This window comes from Pempheris klunzingeri, chromosome 14, assembly GCF_042242105.1.
Source record: "Pempheris klunzingeri isolate RE-2024b chromosome 14, fPemKlu1.hap1, whole genome shotgun sequence".
NCBI lineage: Eukaryota > Metazoa > Chordata > Actinopteri > Acropomatiformes > Pempheridae > Pempheris > Pempheris klunzingeri.
The window spans coordinates 21,363,654-21,382,931 of record NC_092025.1 but is presented as its reverse complement, the minus strand read 5'-3'; the positions used below and the strand labels follow the sequence as shown (position 1 = coordinate 21,382,931).

Below are 19,278 nucleotides of genomic sequence, written 5' to 3'. Positions count from 1 at the left end.
CAACAGAATAAAAATCTGAGCCTGTCGGTGACAAAAACAAGAACTTTTAGTGGACGTACTTTGATTGGATAAAGTTGCCCCAAATTATTACATTAAAGTCTGTTCTCGGCTGATGGCTCAGCTGATCTACTGGACCAGTGCCAAAACTTTTTGTACCTTTTGTCATTTCTAACCCAAATTATATATAAATAGGGCCATAGTTTAAAAATACTGGAGTTATTCTTTGAGTTCCCCTCTTTAGTGTTTATAAACAGCATATAAACATTAACAAATGCCCTGTAACACACTATAATGTCATTTTAAACAGATTACTACAGAACTGTAACTCCTCCTGTGGGCACCCACAAGTGGAGGCTGCTGTACTAACAGATAATGAATGACAATATCGTGAAATTAAGTTGTAATAATTTAAAATATGTTTTCACAGGAGAAGTTACAATAGTTTACAAATACTCTACATTAATAAACTCATGAAAATAACCGAATATCTGCGTACAACTATGTTATAATTTCCTTAAATGCTGCTAATAAATGCCAAGCAGGGGGACATACAGGAAAATGTTATATTATGTGTACCTAATACACTGAGCACTGTAAATAAATATCTGATGGTCGTTCTGTGTTCGACTATTTTATTCATGTTTACCTCTCAAACTAAAATTAACTGCAGCCTAAAAGAGAAAATGCTTTATATTTTGTGTCCACTAGATGGAGGTCTAGTGTTTCTTATATCCATTTGTTAGCTCATACCTTAGTCTCACACACACACACACACACACACACACACACACACACACATCCAGCCATGGGGGTAATAATGAGGTTAATAACAAAGCTAAGGAGGGTGACTCAAGGTCATAACGTTGAACAACCACTGGTCGACATTTAAAGAAACATTCCACAAAATATAAAGTAACACTTCAACTTCCTTCAGTGCTTGAACACACTGATGTTCTCTACAGTTTAAAAGTGTCTCTTATGCTTCATGTGATACTTCAACTGCTAAATAAATCTTAATCTAAGACCAGGAATATAAAAATAGATTTTGTTTTATGTTTTCACATTGCAAAAATATATTGATAACACATTGATTGATGGGAAACTGGGTAAATGAATTGAGGGAGTGCAATGGGGAAAATAATGACTAGATAAATTTAGAAATTAATTTATTTTAAAAAGGAAAGTAAATGAATACAAAAGCATATTAAAACAGAAATATATCACATTTGTTTATTAATTAAGGCCTATATTAATTTTCATTATGTTTCGTAGTGCTTTTAATGGCATATTAATTAATCTATTGAGTCACTGATTGACTTATTTATTTATTATGGTTGTTTCGGTCGTCTGTAGTTTAGGAGCATTCATTTCTATATCGTATGTTCGCCCTTAATCTTCTTTGAATGTATATGTTTCCTCGTCCCCGACGCTGCTCTCACACTCATTTACTCACCAGATGTTTTCTTCTTCTGTCCTAGTTTTTTTTTATGGTGTCAGACCAGAATTGAATCACGCCCCCATTTGTTTGTACTGACACCAAGAGTGTCCCAAGAAGTCATAATGTCCTTCAGAGAGCCACAGTATCGCACTGATGGCAGTAAATCAGGGCGTGTGTGTGTGTGTGTGTAAAGCAACAACAACCATAAAAGCAGCAGAAACAAACTTGTTGCTCAAAGTTTCCCACCTGTCGACAGGTAGAGGAGGCGGGGGAGTAAAAGCCAACCCACACGCAGATCAGAGCTGACGGCTCGGCTTTTGTCTCTGTTTTCTGTTCTTCCCTGAATACGACTGTGCCAAAGTTCAGTGCTCACAGCTCGGGACAATGGGAGAAAGAAGACACTGAACTAGATGTTCTCCAGCAGCTTCATCTTACAGATTGTGTGAGACGAGCGAAGGCAAACACCTGAGACTTTTCAGCACGGCGGCAGGATGTGAGTATGAAACACACTGTCAGGTTTATCAAGGAATCAATGATTATTTAAAGATACAGAAAGTGTTCTTGGGACTTCCTGCAATGGTTTACTACAAGGTTAACTTTCAACTCTGTGTCTGTGTTAACCACCAGAAGGAGCAGTGGAAAGTAACAGGGTGAAAACTGGTAAAGTGGGACTTATTTTTAATTATGATACTATTGTAAATAGTTTAAGAGCTCTACTTTACTATATACAAGAAAAAAGGAAGAAACATTAAACACAGGAGCCAAAACCACACTTCCCCCAGTGCTACTAGCCAACTGGGACACTTCAAACCCTGTGAATTATTATTCAAGAGTCAGCCTAATGAATTAGAAATGCAATAATATTATAAATAACTAGATCTTTACAGGTAAGGCATCGGTTAAATAACATTATGACTGAGGGGTTGAAAAAAAGAGAATCAGGGTGTGGACGCAGACTAATATCTAGATTATATAAAAGCTTTCAGGACTCTTTAAGTTCAGACGCCTCACACGTTAAAAATCTAACTTTAAATTACAGTTTGATCACATATTTCTTTGGTTTTTTTTGTCCGCTCTTTCATTGGCAGAACCAGACTGAACCCTCAGAAGTCAGTTTTTATTGAAACAGATCAACATGGCCAGCAGGAGGGCGGAGGTCCAGCGAAGGATTGTGTCCAAAGACGGCCACAACAATGTGCGGATTGACAACGTGGAGGGAATGGTCAAGCTGTACCTGCACGACATCTGGACCACGGTGGTGGACATGAAGTGGCGCTACAAACTCACTCTGTTTGCCTCCACCTTCGTCATGACTTGGTTCATCTTCGGGGTCATCTTTTACTTCATTGGCATGGGCAACGGAGACTTTGAGGCCGGCGTGGACGCCAACCACACGGCCTGCGTGGAGAACGTGAAGACCCTCACCGGGGCCTTCCTGTTCTCGCTGGAGTCTCAGACCACCATTGGTTACGGTTTTCGTTACATCTCGGAGGAGTGCCCTCTGGCCATCTTCACTCTGGTGGTTCAGCTCGTCATCACCGGCCTGGCTGAGATCTTTGTCACCGGCGCCTTTCTCGCCAAGCTGGCCCGGCCCAAGAAGCGAGCAGAGACCATCAAGTTCAGCCAGTCGGCGGTGATCTGCCGGCGCAAAGGCAAGCTGTGTCTGATGGTGAGGGTGGCCAACATGAGGAAGAGCCTCCTGATCCAGTGCCAGCTCACAGGAAAGCTCCTCCACTCCAACGTGACCGAGGAGGGCGAGAAGACTCAAGTCCACCAGAGCTCGGTGGACTTCTACATGGACTCCAGCGGCGAGTGCCCGTTCCTCATCCTCCCGCTTACCTTCTACCACGTTCTGGATGAGCACAGCCCGCTGACAGGGCTGAACGCGGAGAACCTGCACACTCGTGAGTTTGAGCTGCTCGTCACACTCAACGCCACCATGGAGTCGACGGCGGCCACGTGCCAGAGCCGCACCTCCTACGTTCCCCAGGAGATCCTCTGGGGCTACGAGTTCAAACCGGTGCTGTTCAGCACCACGAGTGGCCGCTATGTGGCAGATTTCAACTTTTTTGACAAGGTTCAAGTGAGCAACGATGCAGCTTTCCTCAGCAACAACACAGAGAAGCTGAAGCTGGAGGAGGACTATAAAAAAGAATAGAGGAAAATATGTGTTTTTATGTGTGTGTGACTGTGATATGGTAGTGAGGCCTGGACAGGTATAGGGCTGCAACTAATTTTCTCAATTAATTGATAAGTTGTTTGGTCCATAAGGTGTCAGAAAAACAGTGTTTTCCAAAGGTCAAGGTAACGTCCTCGAATTTGTTGTTCTGTCCACCAGCCAAAAATAATTCACATTACTGTCAAAGAGGAGGAAAAAATATTCATGTTTAAGAAGCAGGAATTAGTTTTGGCCTTTAAAAAAAAAAGTATCAATCAATCACTTATGAAAATAGTTGTTTATAGTAATTAATTCAAGACATTACCAGCACCTCTAAAGCTCACTAATTAACATCTTATTTGTTTAAAGTAAAAAAAAAAACAAACAGTCTAATAAGAACAACTTTTTGATGTTTTTGTGCCCAGAAATCAGAGGAGCCAGATGTTTTTAGCCTAGCTTAGCACGGAGCAGCACCTCACTCAGTGGTTGTTGAACATTTAAATAACAAACACAACCAACAAGAACATACATGTAGTTAATCAGAATGAATGTATGAAAGTTGTATGTTTCAATTCTCACAGATGTAAAAACTAACATTTTCCTACTGAGTCCAGCCTGTGGGCTAAGCTAAGCTAAGCTAAGCTAAACGAGAGCTATGAGAGGTATGAATGTTTTTTAATAATAATTAATAATGCCTATAACACATGTTACTGAATCTGTACAACACATTTTTTATGAAATAAATCAGAATGGACATGATTCCTGGAAACAATTGTAAGCTTTACTTAGATAAATAGCTTCTAATGGTATAATGATACACTGGCTATGGTGGTACAAACAGGGATATAATGTAGAATTTAAAGGCTAATACAAATAATGATTCCTTTGTTTTGTAAATAAAGGTTTCTTTATTAAGTTATGCTTTAAATTCCCGTGGTGTTTCTTTCTCAGTCACCATGAATATAGAGATGGATGGATGGACGGAGTCGTTTGAAGGACACAACAGGTTCGGCCACCACTCGTCTTCAGCTGTCGGTTTCTGTTGTGGCAACAGTGACGGAGCAGCCAGTGAGCTCGAGCTGTATCTGGTCAAAACAATATTTCAGTCCAAAGCACAACTGGTCTTTAGTTGCCGGATACAGAGAGGGAACTGTTTTCTACAGGAACATTATTAAGAACCAGCCAAAGCTTGAAAGAACACCATATATAAAACCAATACAGATCAGTGTGTTATGGTAGAACTGAATCTATGAGAAGAAACATTAAAGCACAAATGGCACATGATTGTCAGTGAACCCTTTAGGATATAGTACAGACTAGCAGGAGTATTTTAATATATAATGTTGGTCAGATATGTACAAATACAAAAAACTAGAACGAAATAATAAACATGTTTTCTTGCTTACCTCAGATGGTATTTAGCCACTCGGATGTTTTCACTTTATCGTTTATGAGATTTTCTCTTCTGCCCAATACAATAGAGGTAAAAGCATTGACAAATTACATTAACAAGTTTTATTGGAACTATTTTTTAAAGTAGAAAGTAGTTCCAGTATTCAGACTGTATAAATTGATACAGAAAACACACAAAGTCAAGTCAGTTTTATTTATTTAGCACCAAATCACAACAAAAGTTGTCTCCTGACATATCAAGCAGGTCAAGACTATGCTCTTTAATTAAGGACTTGTCACTTACGTGATACGTTTTTCAAGTGTACGCTGATCACATTGACTAGACTCTGCTGCTATTTATCACACCATTGTCCTTTTACATCATAATCTTGTCTTTAATTGCTCTAATAGTTTCTATATTGTCTTCTGTCCTATTTTATCTGTTTTGTTTAATCTTTTCTTATGTCAGTCCTAATCTTGTGAATTTATTAAACACCAATTTATAGTAATACTTTTATGTTCTTATAAATTATGTTCTACTCACTCACACTGGATTTGGCTGAAGGATAAAATCTCATAAAACAAAAATTATCTGCATGAAATGATGCTTTTATTTTGAAGGATTCAAAATGCCTCTTTTATGCTGACGGTTTTGAACCGGAAGTGGTGTTGTTGTTGTTGCAGCCAACTGGACACACACACCTGGAGATTAGATTTAAATTAAAAAAAACACTTTATTTTCTTGTTTTATGAACTACAAAGAACCGGGAACCAGCTCTTTAAATGCCTGTCTGATGTGTGAAGGTCAGAGATGAGCGTCACTTTGGATATAAGACTGAAAAGAGCGAACAAAGTTTACCATGAAGGGGTAAGTTAAGTGTGTTAGCTAGCTAGCTAACAAGCTGCTTCTGTGTCATGTTTAGCTAACGGTAACCTGCCTGCTTTGGTCTGCTGAAAGTTAGAAAACTGTCAGTAAGAGAATTACGTCTTTTTTACCTTCACTAGCTAACATTAGCTAGCTAACTAGCTAGGAGGCGTTTTCCTGTCCGCACGTGACCGGCAGCTTATTAGCGGGGGTGTTACGACAAAATCTGTCACCGTGTCACAGACAGACTGTACACTGTGGACTAAACAAGCTGTCAAAATACACAGTAAAACTTTAGCATTGGCATCAAACTAATGATACTTCCTCTGTTACTACTACTACTACTACTACTACTGCTGTTACTACTACTACTACTACTGCTGTTACTGCTTCCAGTACAATGTCTATCACTGCTACTAATGGTACTATTACAATCTACACTGCTGCTGCTTTTGATGCTGCTACTAATGCAACTAAAGCTTCTGCAACTGAAACACAAACCTGTAGTAACTAGAGTTAGACTGATGAGAGGTCCAGGCCGGTTTAGCTGCTGAAATCACTGTAGTTTACTGCAGATATTTTGGTATTTGTTCATACGTTTATATAACAAGAAGATCACAGACTTCAGTGTAATATTGGTACTGAAGCTGTGATCAAATAAAGAGGCAAAGTCCTTCCCCATCTGTAGGGCCTCTTGGGACTTTCTTTCTGAAACAATATGTAAAGTAGTCAACAGCTAGAGGAATGAATTACACATATGATGTTTGTCAATTTAAAAGATAATTTTGCAAGTCAAGAAAGCTGCAGTTTGTCGTAAAGATAATAAAGTACCATTTAGTCTTCTCATGTCAAACGATAAACATCACCTGCAAGTTAACGCTGCAGTGCTCCACACACAAATGTAAAGTTATCTTACCTGATATGTTTTATCCAGTGACTTCTGGTCCTTTTTCCTTCGTGAAGCCAAAGAACAACCAGACTCCTCTACTTCCTCTACATCGTAGTTTTATTGGCACTGGGTAGCTTAAGTTAATGCTAGTTAGGGCCTCAAACCATTCATTTTCTAGGTAGGCTAGACTTACTGTATAAAATATGATTTACTGACTCTCAGCTAGAACTGTGGCTTCGATTAACAAATTAAAAGTGATGAATCTAACAGGACGTAAATATTTCTGTGACTTCCTGTAAAATCTTTGAGGGCTGCTGGAAACCGTCTGACTTTTTTTTGCCGCCTGATCTTCATTTTCCGAGTTCAGAAGGCTTTTTTTCCTGAAATAAGGCCCCATGGTCGTCCACTGGAAGGGGTGGGACTTGGCCTCTCTGTTGGGGCAAAGGCAGATCGTTCATGACGCCTCATAGTGTGACTGCATCAGAGTTTAAGATATTAAGATGGTGACTGTTGACCGTCTCCACAGCAGTCAGGACCTCAGCGGTGCTGTTTTGTGTGCAGGAATCGGTGGCCGGTGTCGTCGTGCTGGTGTGTAAGGAGGCGCTGCAGCACCACGGCATCTCTCTGAGCATGGAGGGACTGGTGAACCTGCAGCTGAGCTCCAAGAGCGTCGGCGTCTTCGAGGCTTTCTACAACTCCGTTAAGGTGAACTTAATAATTTAAGCAGTCTGAACTGATGCTTTACTACGGATCAGACCAAACCTCACTGATCCTCACAGAGACATTAGATTAAATCAGTCTAAAGACAGAAGAAGGAGATGTGATGATTGTCCAAAGTTCTCTGTTTCATATTATTGTAAACTGATTAACTTCAGGATTTTTAGGATAAAACAAGACATTTTAAGACAACACTCTGGAGTCTGGGGACTACTGATGGACTTTAGACTGAATTAATGAGTTACTTAACTAGAAAGATCATTAACATATTAACTGCTAATGAAAACAATGGGCAGTAATCCTTACCATTATGGAGATAAATGTTATAAACCATACACTGCAGCAATACACGATTATTTTCATTATCAATTAATAATAATCATTTAATTACACTCTCCATTCATCGTTTTGTTTTGTCTCCTAAAAAACATAAAAAATGTCCATTTCTTCTGAAATTACTATGTTTCTTCTTTTTCTCAGCGCTGTCTAATTCCTGTTCGGTAGAGTAAAGCTTTTGTAGAGTTTGTCAATGTTACCTTTGGTACTTTTTGAATCATTGATAAATATTTTCATTATTCTAAATCAGGGGTTTTTATTTCCTTTTCAAAAAAGTGGAGGATCTGTAGGTAGCAATAAAATGCAAATCCTCAAAATTATTTAGGTTTTCGACAAAAGGAGGTGATTCTTCAACAGTTTATTATATGTTACATGAACATGTTACAAGCATTTGTCCCGTTTTCAAAGCCGTCTTCCTTTAATGTGTTTTTTGAGCAGAGTGAATTTGACAAATCTGGCCAACAAAGCTACATTCAGGTGCCTTTGTCAGCCTGTAAAGGTGGAAAATAACCTGACAACTTACTGATAATTAAGTCTAAACATTGTAGTCAAAAAAAGTGTTGCTAATATTAATCAGATGAATCATTTTCTGATGTTGCAGCCCATCCAGCTGATCAGCAGCACCATCGAGGTGGCCAAGGCAGGAAAAGTCCCAGGAGGCAAGACTGAGATCCCCTTTGAGTTCCCGCTGAACGCAAAAAGCAACAAAATGCTGTACGAGACCTACCACGGTGTCTTTGTCAACATCCAGGTGAGGGTTACTGCCTGGTCACTACGTTTCACAAACCGCTTAGTTGGGAAAACGTCCTTAAATTTATCTGAGCTTCACATTCTTTTCTGAATTTATTGTTTGGACATGGCACAGTCCACATTCTGGATATTTATGTCAGTAAGTTGAATTACGTTTGATTAAACCTCCAGTCCTGTTTTTGCTCCCCTCAGTACACCCTCCGCTGTGACATGAAGCGCTCACTGCTGGCCAAAGACCTGAGCAGGAACTGTGAGTTCATTGTGCACTGTCAGGTGGGTTTGATCATGTAAACAGGAGCGTTTACAGCTTTAGGAAAGCTTTTGTTTCCACTTGGCGTTTGTCTTGCATGAGCCTTCAGGATTGTGTAGACTGTCCAGTATTTTTAAAATGAGTCTGACAGCAATATTGAAAGGATCCCTACAGAGAGAGACCAGGAAGATCCTTTTGGTTTAACCAGAAGCAGCTGTTGTATCACTCTCTTCAAAGCCACCAGACTTCATTGACAGAAACAGTGTTTTTATCTCTCAGAACACAGGAGTTGCTGGTCTACTGCTGCCTCGATTGGTTATATTATGTAATATATCAGTGAGATTCTGTGACTTTGGTGTTTTAAAGTGTTAGTTCAGATCTGAAATAACATGTTAAAACACAAGAGTCACAACAACTAAACCAGCAACTCCTGTGAGATAAAAGTACTGTTTTTGTCAATGGAGTCTGGTGGCTTTGAAGAGAGCGATCTAACAGTGGTTCTTTTAAATGATTTACTCATTTTAATGTACTTTTAATGTAACTTTAAGGTTTGGATTGTTGATTGGACACAAACACGCATTGTGAAGGTGCATTCTGGGTCGTTGTGACGGCATTTCTCACTATTTTCAGAATTTTTACAAACTGATGAAAAAAGGTTTCCCCACACTTGGATCTCTGCAGTGAACAACTTTTTTTTTTTAAATCCTGCTTTTACAGGAATGATGAGGAATAATAATCTAATGATAGAATATGTAATAGTACGTGTTGAACTGAGTTGAATCTGTAGCTCTGTTTGATTTCCAGCCGCAGAAAGCTAAAGTTGTCCCCACTCCAGTCAACTTCACCATCACTCCAGACACCCTGCAGAACGTCCGTGAGGTGAGAGAAACCGCAACGAACACGTGTAACGTACAGATGAAACTTCCCAGCTGATCACTTACAGTAAAACAATTATTTTTTTTAAGTACAAGTTCTCTAAAATTTAATGTTTAAATGTACAAATGAGGCATTATCTAATTAAATATGCACTCAAAATTATTTTATTGACATAAGAGCCAAAGATTTTTTACAAAGGAAAGTTTGGATATCATCAGAAAATACTGTCAACACAGTTTTCACCATGTTTTTAGGAATAAAATGTTTTATAAATCAGGCTGTGGATGTGAACAAACCATCCTGTAAAAACTTGTTTATGGTGACTGGTAGGGACAAAAAGTCTTGGAATTGCTCCACTAGATCGCCTCAGTCGGCAGCTGAGAAATAGGCTGTAATGTAATCCTTTGCGCTCAAAGTACGTCCACTAAATGTTCTTGTTTTCACCACTGATGGGCTCAGATTGTTGTTCTTAGTGTTGGACAACATTATGGAAAGAATTTCTACAGAGACAGATCTGTAAGATCCTTAATGTTTAACCAGAAACAGCCATAACATTGCTCAGTTCAGAGACACCAGACTCCATTGACAAAATCAGTAATTTTACTTAATAGAACTTGTTGTCTTTAAGTATTACATTACAGCCATTGTTTGCTCGTCCTTTGACGGCGATCTACTGGACTAATTCCAGATATTTACCCTTTTAAAAACATGAAATTAGAGCAAATGTGCGCTAACATAAACACCTAAATATGTATTCTGCATGTTTTCTTTCCACTATGCTGAAAGAAAACATGTTACGAAAGCAAAATAGCCCCAAACCTCAAAACCTTGCTTCATTTTGTTTCATTTAAGTCTGTTCTGAGAGGATGAACTTGCTCTCTTTCTGTCTTCAGAGGAGTTCAGTGCCAAAGTTTCTGATCCGGGGCCATCTAGACGCCACCAACTGTGTGATCAGCCAGCCGCTGACTGGAGAGGTGGTGGTGGAGAACTCGGACGTTCCCATTAAGAGTATTGAACTGCAGCTTGTGCGCGTGGAGACCTGCGGTGAGTCCTCGCTGCCAGAGAGGACAGAGCGACGCTGGACTAAGCTTTCAGTCGCTGGTTTTCTGAACGGCCGCTGTGTTTTCTTCAGGTTGTGCCGAAGGATACGCCAGAGACGCCACGGAGATCCAGAACATCCAGATAGCTGAAGGCGACGTGTGCCACAGCCTCTCTATTCCTATTTACATGGTGTTCCCCAGACTGTTCACCTGCCCCACACTGGAGACCACCAACTTCAAAGTCGGTCAGTGAAGCCTCACAGTCTGTCTTAAAGGGATAGTTTGGACTTTTTGAAGTGAGATTGTACTGTGAGTCATTTGTCCACAGTCATATTACCAACAGTAGATTGGTGCCTTACCTACACAGACACTCAGTAAAGTACTGCTGTGGACGTTAGCAGAGAAACCCACCAGACCCCATTGACAAAACCAGCTATTTTATTTTGCAGAGTTGCTGGACTACGACTGTTAAATTGATTAACTTGATCTGTTAGTTACATGTTTTTAAAAAAATGGGTCACAAATATATATGTGTATATATTTATATCACTATGACAACACAGCTCGGGGTTAAAACCAGGTGTGATATCTTATTTTGCTTGTAAGCATCAGGGGTATTGATATGTTGATTGATAGATCAGTCCATTTGTGTGACAGTGGTATATTTGAGATGTCCAGTGAGAAGCGCTGCTGTTCCCGTGATGTGACGATGTGTTTGTTTCTCTCCGGTCAGAGTTTGAAGTCAACATCGTCATCGTGCTTCACGATGATCACCTGATCACGGAGAACTTCCCTCTGAAGCTCTGCAGAGTCTGAACCTGGACGTCCCATCGGCGCTGAGATAAGTTCACAGCAACACACAGGACTGAAACCACAAACACACGATCCCCTGTACCGAGTCCCCGCAGAGATCTGAACTCTTTTATCATGAGGAAGAAATAATGTTCACCTACAGTGGCTTTGCTAATGAAGTATCTGACTTATTTTAAACTTGGGACCTATATATATAATTTAGTTTTTAACATCTACATGACTGGTAGATACAAAACATTTTGGAAATGGTCCAGTAGGTCACCTCAGCCAGCAGCCTAGAACGAGCTACAATGGTTGTAATGTGATCCTTTAAGGCAACCACGCCCAGTAAAAGTGCTTGTTTTTGCCACTGACTGCTCCGATTGTTATTCTAAGTGTCTGACAACATTACAGAAAGGATCCCTTCAGAGAGAGACCTGGAAGATCCTTTTGGTTTAATCAGAAACAGCTGTGACATCAGTCTCTTCAAAGCCACCAGACTCCATTGAAAAAAGACAGTAATTTTACGCTACAGAACATGTGAGTTGCTGATCTACTGCTGCCTTGACTGCGAAGTTTGTTTGTGTTAAAGTGTGACTTTGGTGTTTTCCACACTTACGGTCGGATCAGAACTAACATGTTAAAACTCTGAAGTCACACCAAATAAACCAGCACCTCCTGTGTTCTGTGAGGTAAAATTAGCATTTTTGTCAATGGAGTCTGGTGGCTTTGAACCAAAAGATTTAACAACAATCTTCTGAATAATTTCCAAAACTTTTTGATGCTACCAGTCGTTCAAACATAGAATATGTAAAACATAGATCCCAAGTTTAAAAATAGATTTATCCTTAAAAAAAAAACAACTTTATTTTCTTTCATAAATGTGACCAAAAGTGTTTCAGTGGAGATAATTCCTTTGTGATTTTTTTAAAGTTATATTTCAGTTGAATAAATGCACATATTTGAAAGTGAATTTTGAAATGTATATTACTGAAGACCAATAGATCAAAGTTTACTTTAGTCATCATTTTAAAAAATGGACATATCAAAGTGTAAATATCTGCTCTCATTCAGGCAATTAGACAAAACCGTTGCGACTCAAGGTCCATTTACAAACTTTTTCCAGAGCTTTTAACAGACAGCGGCTGTGTTCCTAATTACAATATAGTCCTCTGTACAAAATATATCCTAAATATAAAGCTATTACACTGTATAGCTCCCTTAAAGAAGTCTATAGTCCATAATGCTACACTTCAGGTCGACCATGTGAAACAGCTGGAAGCTCGTTTGTAAACAGACCTCGAGTTCGGATCGTTTTATCAAACTTTTCCGACTAAAGTACGACAGAGACGAGCTCCAACACAAGACGTTTTTGTTTATTCGAAGTATAAACTGTTGACTGAACGATACACAAAACTCTCGAGTATGTGATTTGAGATTAATGACATATGTGATTTAAAAAAAAAATAAAAATAAAAAGGTAAAAACCGACGTGTGGGGGAGGGTGAAGACTTCAGGGGATATGGCGTCTCTTGCCGGGCAGCACGGGGAAATCATCAGGCAGCAAGGCGTGATCTCTGCAGGTGGGACAGGTGCTCTTCTCCTTCAGCCACGACCTGATACACTGAACACACACACAGAGGACAAATACTTATTAGCTTGGATGAAAACAATGAATTTAAATCTCTAGAAATGTTTTGTGAGGAAGAAGATGCGCTCATGTTTGTTAAATCCACACGATGCAACAAAAAAATGTTTATAGTCAAAAACTCCTGTAATTATTTTTATGGTTATTACAGAAGTCCTGAGAGGTAAGTGAGAAAAAAAATTATGTACTGGTCCTTTTTCTAAAGCCTACAAATATTTAAGGCTCATTTTTAAGTTTATTGATGTAATATTTGCACTTCGGGGGCCTGAACCACCGACCAGAAGCTAAACAATGCAGGATACTGCTGCCCTCCGGTGGCTAAAATGAGTATTACAACAACATTTAGAAAAATTTGACTAAACAGGTTTTTCACAACTGATAACAAAAGATTTTGTCAAGATAATCTTACGGTTTTTAACGACAGAAATCTATTTAGAGCCGACTCAAATGGTTAACCAGATTTTTTTCCTCCCTCACTTGTCTCTCAGGGCTTCCGTAGCATGTAGCATTCATCATCATCATAATAATGATCATGAACTAATGTAACCTGGTTGCTGATAAGTGGCAGAAAAATTATTAAAATTTAACCAATAACAAAACAAAATGTAACGTTTTTGCTAAACCTGACATTTGGTCGTTATGGAGATGTTGAGCTTTGTAGCAGTGAGTCACACCAGCCTCCATTTACAGTTTTTAAATCTAATAATCTAAGATTACCGTCTATGGCAAAACTTCAAACTAAAGAAATGAGATATCTATCATTTATAAAAAAAAGTCACTTTGGTGGTTTTACTGGTTAACATTCTGCAAGGTAAAATTTGTGTTTTTATTAATGGAGTCTGGTGGGTTTGAAGAGCACGATCCTGTCGATCACCCTGGTCAGTTTTAGTTTGTTTAATCCCGACAGAGACAGACCTGTAAGATCCTTAATGTTTGACCAGAAACAGCCATATTAGTCGTCTCATTGAAGCCACCAGACTCCATTGACAAAAACAGTAATTTTACCTTAGAGAACACAGGAGTTGCTGGTCTACTGCTGCCTCGATCGGTTGTTATTTTGCGTTACACAAATATTATGTTGGATCTGAACTAACCCTTTAAAAACACCAGAGTCACAAACAAACTAACCCATCGAGGCAGCACTAGACCAGGAACTCCTATGTTCTGTGAAGTAAAATTACTGTTTTTGTCAATGGAGTTTGGTAGGTTTGAAGAGTGATATAACAGCTGTTTCTGGTTAAACCAAAAGGACCTTCCAGATCTGTCTCTACAGGGGAAAAAACAGCACTTTTAGTGGACGTACGTGGATTGGGGGCACTTGCTGCAAAGGATTATGTTGCAGCCATCGTAGTCCTGAGATGATCTACTGGACTTATTCCAAAACTTTTTCTAACCAAAAACCCAAAAAATAGGACCCAGGTTTAAAAATCCCTGAATTACCCTTTAATCCTGTGTCCTTTAACGCTCTGACTGACATCAGTCTTTGCTCACCTCGTCGTGGAAGCTGTGTCTGCACTCCAGCACGCAGATGTCTCCTGGACTCATGTCGTCGTGACAGATGATACAAGGATCCTCGACGTTCAGCTGCCATCGAGACACAAACACACACAGTCAGATCCAGAGCTCATTACACCGTCACAAGTTTGATTTCTACCTCTGTTCTCTTGTTTCCTCGTGGTATCTGTTCTACACAGTTTTTAACTTGGTTCTCTTGTTTTGTCTGATTTACATTCTCTCTGAATAAAATCTGATATTAATCAAACTTTAGTTGTGTGCCACCTTTTGTTCAGGTTAATTCAGTCCAAAGTGTTTCTCAGAAGTCTGACAAGTGTGGACATGAAGACAACTTGAGACCAAAAGTAAAAACGATGCAATAGAATAGACTTAACAGCTGTGGTTACAGTAATAGTAGTAAAATAAATATAAAGGAGTGAAATAAAAAGTGGATTAACATCCTCACCAAGAAAAAAGCAATGAAAAAATGTATTCTTTATATATTTTATTTCCTTGGGGCACTAATTACAAAAATCAATGTTTTTTTATGAACAGACCCCACATTTTTTGAAATATTGGCCTCTACCAAACGGTTGAGATGTCGTAAGTAAAACATGTTTTCAATAAGATATAGTGAGTCAAAATGTGCTCTACCATATGGTTGAGCAGAAGGTTAAAGGGTTAAAAAAAGAATCAAAAGACAAAACAAAGTGATGATGAATACATCAACATAAAAATATAGAAATAAGAGGAATAAAATTCAGGAAGAGCAAGACTAGAAAATAAAATATGAAACAAAACAAAAAATAAGAAATTAAAAAAATATATATAAATAATAAAATTAGACTTAAAATAAAATAAAATTTTACAACATAACTACAATAGAATTAAAAGGTTTGACAGATGAAACGTGAGTGAGATTAAATTTGGTAACAGGAAGCACTTTTGCTCTCTGCTGATTGTGGACTTACTGCGGTGGAGTGAGGGGCTCTCTGGGCTCCCAGGTTCTGCCACACCGTGGGGGGAAGAGGGGGCGTCGCACTCTGAGCTGGACTCCCCCGTCCCAGGACGTTTGAGTCAAGCTTCTCCTGAGAGGAAACAAACAAATAAACAAAACAGAATAATCAGGGCGAGAGGTGAGAGGACCAAACCACAATAAGACCCTTTAACCCTTCGGAGTCTAGGACCGCCACACGGCGTCAAAGTCACATGTTGCACGTTTGAAAACGTAAAGCTGTGACACAGGCACGCAGGTGCTCAATTCAAAGACTGTTGGAAAGCGGACACTCCAAACTTTTTACAAGTGTTTGAATTTTGTCGATTTTGTCGATTAACACTAAATGTATGTAGAGCCGAAGTCGCGCACTACAGCTCTTCTACGAGTTAGAAGATGCTGAATCTGGGGAAGAACGTTCTGATTCTGAGGAAGACTCCTTTCAGAGGATGAAGTGGATGCTGCGCGTGAAGACGAACGAGAGGAGGTGTCCGCGCAGACCCCCGCTCCTCCAAAGATCCAACTAGTTCCTACTCGGATTTTGTGTTTCTTTTGCACTTTTACATACAGTGTGTCCATATATTATGTCAAAATAAATAAATACTTGTAGAATCACATAGGTGAGGTTGTGCTGAAAAGAAAGACACAAAGAAAGGCAAGCTAAGCAGTTTGAATGGGAAACACAAAGGGAAAATGAAAAGTAGTAAAAAACGCCATTTTACCTCAGACTCTGAAGGGTTAACTCAACGTAATATATCACTACTGTCACTACGATCACTTTACTCCACACAATCTGCAATGTGAATCTGTATCTATTGACAATTTAACAAGCTATGGGTATATCTGTATATATAAAGTGTATTTATAGTGTGTTTATGTAATTTATATCTTTCCCTGATTAGGGATTAGTTAAATTTATATTATCTGAGCAGGGACAAGATTAACATGAACAAGATATATTTCTTTTTTATTCTAGGGATTATTTTGTTAAAAAAGTGGGGGTCGTATTACAATTAAGGTTGTACGTATTTAAGCACATATTGGTGAGAAGATCAGAGTAACACCAGCTCCTACTGACACTTTTTTAGTTTTAGTCGGCGCTCTAAAAACTTTAATTTGCACACTTTGCAGCTGCCAAAAACAGACTCCCTTGTTTCAGTTTAACCTACAAGGAGTTTATGAATGTTTATGTGGTGTATGAACATGAGTCGGAGGGAGGGATGGGCCGAATATTTGCTAAATTATTTTTTAAAAATCTATCGGAATCATCTTCAAATAGTATTTTTGCACATCCCTAGTCGGAGGTGATGCCTTCGCTGCGAAAACAAACTGAGTCATCTGTCAAGCTGCCGAGAATCACCGGCGAAAATAATCATGGTGACAGTCGGCTGTGTGAATATGTGACGAATACACACAGGCTCCTCCAACTGGACTGAACGTTTGGCTCTGATGTTTCAAAGAGATTCAAGGTTTTGATATCTGGTGTAAAATGGGGGACTGGTCTCACTTCTCAGGTCTGGATGAGTCCTGTTGTGTAGTTGGAGGTCTCTGGTCTGTGTCACTGGGTGTGAGAGGCCCCGGCTACGATTGAGTTTTTGAAATGTCCCCATTTGAGGGGTGTAAATCGCCTTGTGAATAAAATAAAACCACCTACCTGATGGTCCAGGATCAGCTGGGTCACTCCACCGACCATATCCTGCAACGCCATGCTGCTGAGGCTTCCACCGCTGGATAAACGCAACTCCTGAACAAACCTCATCAGGTCTGACCTGAACACACACACACGCACGCACACGCACACGCACACGCGCACGCGCACGCGCACGCGCACACACACACACACACACACACACACACACACACACACACACACACACACACACACACACACACACACACACACACACACACACACACACACACACACACACACACACACACTTCATTGCCCACATTTTCCCTGCAAGAGGAAATCTGCCAGATTCCTTTAAATGTATCATTGGTATTTTAGTATAAAGTGTAGCCTGAAAAAAATCTACTTGTCAGTGATCTCAGGGATAAACTACAGTACGTGACGGTGACTTTCTGTCTCAGTGACCTTGTGTAGTCGGGGAACATGGTGGACAGCCGCTCCATCGCCTTGTCGAACACAGTGGCAGGTGGAAGCTCCAGCGTCCTGAACGGAGGTTTGTGGTGCGCCTGAGGCGGAGCGGCCGCAGGCTGCTGGGTGAGCGGGGGGGAGCTGTGGGCCGAAGACGGAGGGACGAAGTCTTTGAGTACCGCAGACAGCTGCAACGTTAGCAGAGGACAGGAGAGAGTTTACATTTCATCAGTCAGCAACTCATGAAAAAATGCTCCATTACAGCTAAAACCTACTGGGCACGTCTCTAACATGAGGCTGTGCTGGGTGAGGTTTTAATGGGTGAGGTGACTTACGAGTGCAGCTGGAGGTTCAGGCTGGTTGTTGGTGCTGAGAGGAAGCAGCTTGTCGACTCTCCTGCCGTTCTTCACCTGATCCATCTGCTCCTGGTTCTGCGTCTGTGAAACATTAACTCTTGCTTTAACTCACACACACACACACAATGAATAATGAACAGTGAATAAAAGATTGTGATAAAAATGTCGATATTTCTATTTCTGAGTGTAATCGAGTCTTAATTCTTTCAGTGTTTTTTACCTGAAGCATTGGGCTGCACATGTGAACACATGTTAACTTTTGCACAGTTATTTGTTGTGGAAAATGAATAAATTGTTCAAATATTCAAATTCCGTTTTACTTTTTCTTTTGACTTCTTGGTCCTATAACTTTTTATAACAACTCAGTAAATGGTTCCATCTATTAAAACTGTGAAGGTGCTTTTGAATTTAACACACTGTGTCAGTCACTTTGTTCCTAATGACTTCAGATCATCGGTCTCTGTTTTTATTTATTCATTAAACATTGGAATAAAACACCTGAGAACTGCAGTCGGAAGGAGGAGGGTTAAAAAATGATCATCATCATTAGCTTGTTTCCAGCCGGCGACTCTCACCAGCTCTCGGCTGGTTTCTCGCCGTAAGGAAACGATGGACTGATGACTAATTTACCTCAGAAGTGGAGATCTTCTTTTCCACTTCCTGGACGCTGGCTTTCCAGATGTTCCTGGTCATTTCCAGCTCTTTGGTTGGATATCTAGAAAAAAATGATGAACATCACACATAAATACACACAGACACCAACTGGACTGACTAAAGCTCCAGTAGCTCGTTTATTTTTGGTGTAATTTAACTTCTCAGCGTGTTAAATTCAAGTGGTCTGAGAGAAAACTAGAGCTTTAAAGCTGTGTTTTCCTCCTCTTACCTGTGCATGGCTTCATCCAGTTTGGTCAGCAAAGCCTTGCCGTTCTCCAGCTCTCGGTAGAGGCCGTACAGACTCTGATCACGACTGCTCTCCAACAATGACAGCTGGAGGAGCAAGACAAGTCATTTACTGTGATGGTTTCAACAACCTGGACACAGAAAAGCAAATCTCAATTCTCAGACCACTGTGGAACCAAGAGGAGGCAGTTTCATGTACCGAATGTCTGTCGCCATGTTTTATGAAGCCAGCAACCTAAACAGAACCTGTTTTAATAGAGTGATAATGTGGTTAAATTGTGC

General features: G+C 39.9%; 3 protein-coding genes across 3 annotated transcripts in view; 2 read left to right on the top strand and 1 right to left on the bottom strand.

Moving 5' to 3' along the window:
- Nucleotides 1-1,684: 1,684 nt before the first annotated feature.
- kcnj15 (potassium inwardly rectifying channel subfamily J member 15) lies at nt 1,685-3,861 on the top strand. The gene is made up of 2 exons (XM_070844207.1): nt 1,685-1,931; nt 2,527-3,861. The coding sequence occupies exon 2, from the start codon at nt 2,574-2,576 to the stop codon at nt 3,594-3,596; it is 1,023 nt and encodes a 340-aa protein (XP_070700308.1). The 5' UTR covers nt 1,685-1,931; nt 2,527-2,573; the 3' UTR covers nt 3,597-3,861.
- A 1,875-nt stretch (nt 3,862-5,736) lies between these two features.
- On the top strand, nt 5,737-14,913 carry vps26c (VPS26 endosomal protein sorting factor C). The gene is made up of 8 exons (XM_070844208.1): nt 5,737-5,856; nt 7,304-7,447; nt 8,397-8,546; nt 8,738-8,818; nt 9,600-9,674; nt 10,565-10,715; nt 10,804-10,956; nt 11,445-14,913. Exons 1-8 carry the CDS (start codon nt 5,800-5,802, stop codon nt 11,525-11,527), a joined length of 894 nt encoding a protein of 297 aa, XP_070700309.1. The 5' UTR covers nt 5,737-5,799; the 3' UTR covers nt 11,528-14,913.
- ttc3 (tetratricopeptide repeat domain 3) overlaps nt 12,859-19,278 on the bottom strand; it is a 29,726-nt gene continuing 23,306 nt past the window's right edge. The window contains exons 39-46 of the mRNA XM_070844206.1: nt 18,980-19,083; nt 18,727-18,811; nt 18,076-18,177; nt 17,738-17,928; nt 17,294-17,408; nt 15,617-15,733; nt 14,643-14,735; nt 12,859-13,127 (exon numbers count right to left, since the gene is read on the bottom strand). Coding sequence (XP_070700307.1) covers nt 13,017-13,127; nt 14,643-14,735; nt 15,617-15,733; nt 17,294-17,408; nt 17,738-17,928; nt 18,076-18,177; nt 18,727-18,811; nt 18,980-19,083 — 918 coding nt within the window. The 3' untranslated portion in view covers nt 12,859-13,016. The remainder of the gene's footprint in view (nt 13,128-14,642; nt 14,736-15,616; nt 15,734-17,293; nt 17,409-17,737; nt 17,929-18,075; nt 18,178-18,726; nt 18,812-18,979; nt 19,084-19,278) is intronic.

What these genes read in the sequence shown, in the direction of transcription:
- kcnj15 (XM_070844207.1), top strand. Translation starts at nt 2,574, where the DNA reads ATGGCCAGCAGGAGGGCGGAGGTCCAGCGAAGGATTGTGTCCAAAGAC.
- vps26c (XM_070844208.1), top strand. Translation starts at nt 5,800, where the DNA reads ATGAGCGTCACTTTGGATATAAGACTGAAAAGAGCGAACAAAGTTTAC. An exon ending in GTGTCTTTGTCAACATCCAG is followed by an intron (nt 8,547 to 8,737) that starts GTGAGGGTTACT and finishes TGCTCCCCTCAG; the next exon opens with TACACCCTCCGCTGTGACAT. An exon ending in TGTGCGCGTGGAGACCTGCG is followed by an intron (nt 10,716 to 10,803) that starts GTGAGTCCTCGC and finishes TGTTTTCTTCAG; the next exon opens with GTTGTGCCGAAGGATACGCC.